This window comes from Orycteropus afer, unplaced genomic scaffold (genome assembly GCF_000298275.1).
Source record: "Orycteropus afer afer isolate SDZICR_OR568_19922 unplaced genomic scaffold, OryAfe1.0 scaffold00358, whole genome shotgun sequence".
NCBI lineage: Eukaryota > Metazoa > Chordata > Mammalia > Tubulidentata > Orycteropodidae > Orycteropus > Orycteropus afer.
Window position 1 is genome coordinate 130,884 of NW_006921945.1, and position 1,446 is coordinate 132,329.

General features: G+C 45.1%; 1 protein-coding gene across 1 annotated transcript in view; it reads right to left on the reverse strand.

The window, feature by feature from the left end:
• Positions 1-1,446, reverse strand: part of LOC103207213 — a 207,685-nt gene that overhangs the window by 16,084 nt on the left and 190,155 nt on the right. The window contains exon 64 of the mRNA XM_042782527.1: positions 234-322. Coding sequence (XP_042638461.1) covers positions 234-322 — 89 coding nt within the window. The remainder of the gene's footprint in view (positions 1-233; positions 323-1,446) is intronic.

Sequence of the window (1,446 nt, forward strand, 5' to 3'; positions counted from 1 at the left end):
GACTTGGGTGTGATTCTCCCCATCCTCAGTCCCAGGCTGGCTCCCCAGGGAAGACTCCTGAGGCCCCTGCAACCTCAGTACCCATCTGGACCCTGCTTGAATCGGCAGCACCAATCCCTATGCCCCATGTAATCATCTCGTTAACTGCAGCTAAACTGAGGTGGGTGTTGGGCTCGCACTGACAGTGAGCTGGGCCCCTGCTATGGTGTTCCTGGATGTTCTTCAGCACTCACCAATGCTTTGTCCATCATCCCAGAACAGCTGGCCATGAGCTTTCCCATCGCTGTCCAAGGCAACAGTCAATCCCATAAAATTTTGTCGACTGTCAGGGAAAAAATAAAAAAAGAAGAAGTAACTTGTCTCTAGGTGGTAGGCTGTGCAAATGAAGGACAGCTTCTGGGAGAAGCCTCACTTCTCCATGGAACAAGGTACTGCATTAAATATGCATAGAAAGTTCTAAACACAGGAAAAATGAGGTCAAATACAAGGTGCTTAAATGTTAATGAAAAAAGTTCTAAAATTTAATGAAACATTTGGTACAATTTCAACCTTCCAAAACAAAGGATCCATACTTTACAAATAGACACATCGCAATGTGACATGGATTTCTCAGGAAGAAAACCCTTTGGTAGCATCCAGGTTGCCACGGAATAAAATCTAAAGTCTGTCATGCACCACCTTCCGTGACCTGATCCCAAACGGCTTGAACTCTGCTTATTGTACTCCCTTCCTTGTCCAGGCTATTCCGCAAACTCAACCCCTTACTCACTGCAGTTCTTTAATCCCCACAGAAACTCTACCCTGTCCTCACACATACAAATTCCAGGCATGATTTAAGACCTGGCTCCAAGCCCTCTCTCCTTACACCACGAAGCTGAATGTTGATCCTCTCCTTCTGAATGGTCAATGCTCTTTCTCTGTGTCTCTCTTGACATAACGTGTTCTAGTCAGTGCTTTATTATGTGAGGGGTGTGTATGTGTGTGCAGTTTTCAGGGTAAAAGAAGTAACCTGGAAATGAGCATTAAATCCTTGGATAGCAATCACAGGTCAAGAATCTCATTGTTTTTGTTGTTAGTTGCCATCAAGAATCTGACTCATAGTGACTCCACGTACAGCAGAACAAACCACTGTCCAGAGCTGCATCTCCTGACAATCATTGCCATGCATGAGCCGTTGTTTCAGCCACTTGTCAATCCATCTCCTTGAGGGTCTTCCTCTTTATATTTGACCCTCTGCCTTACCAAGTACGATGTCCTTCTCCAGGGACTGGTCCTTCCTGATAACATGACCCAAGATCACGGGATGAAGTCTCGTCATTCTCGCTTTGAAGCAGCATTCTGGCAGAACTTCTTTCAGGAAGATTTGTTCACTCTTTGGCAGTTCCTAGCTATTCCTACAGGTTCTATATTCTTTGCCAACACCGTAATTCAAAGGTGTCAGTTCTT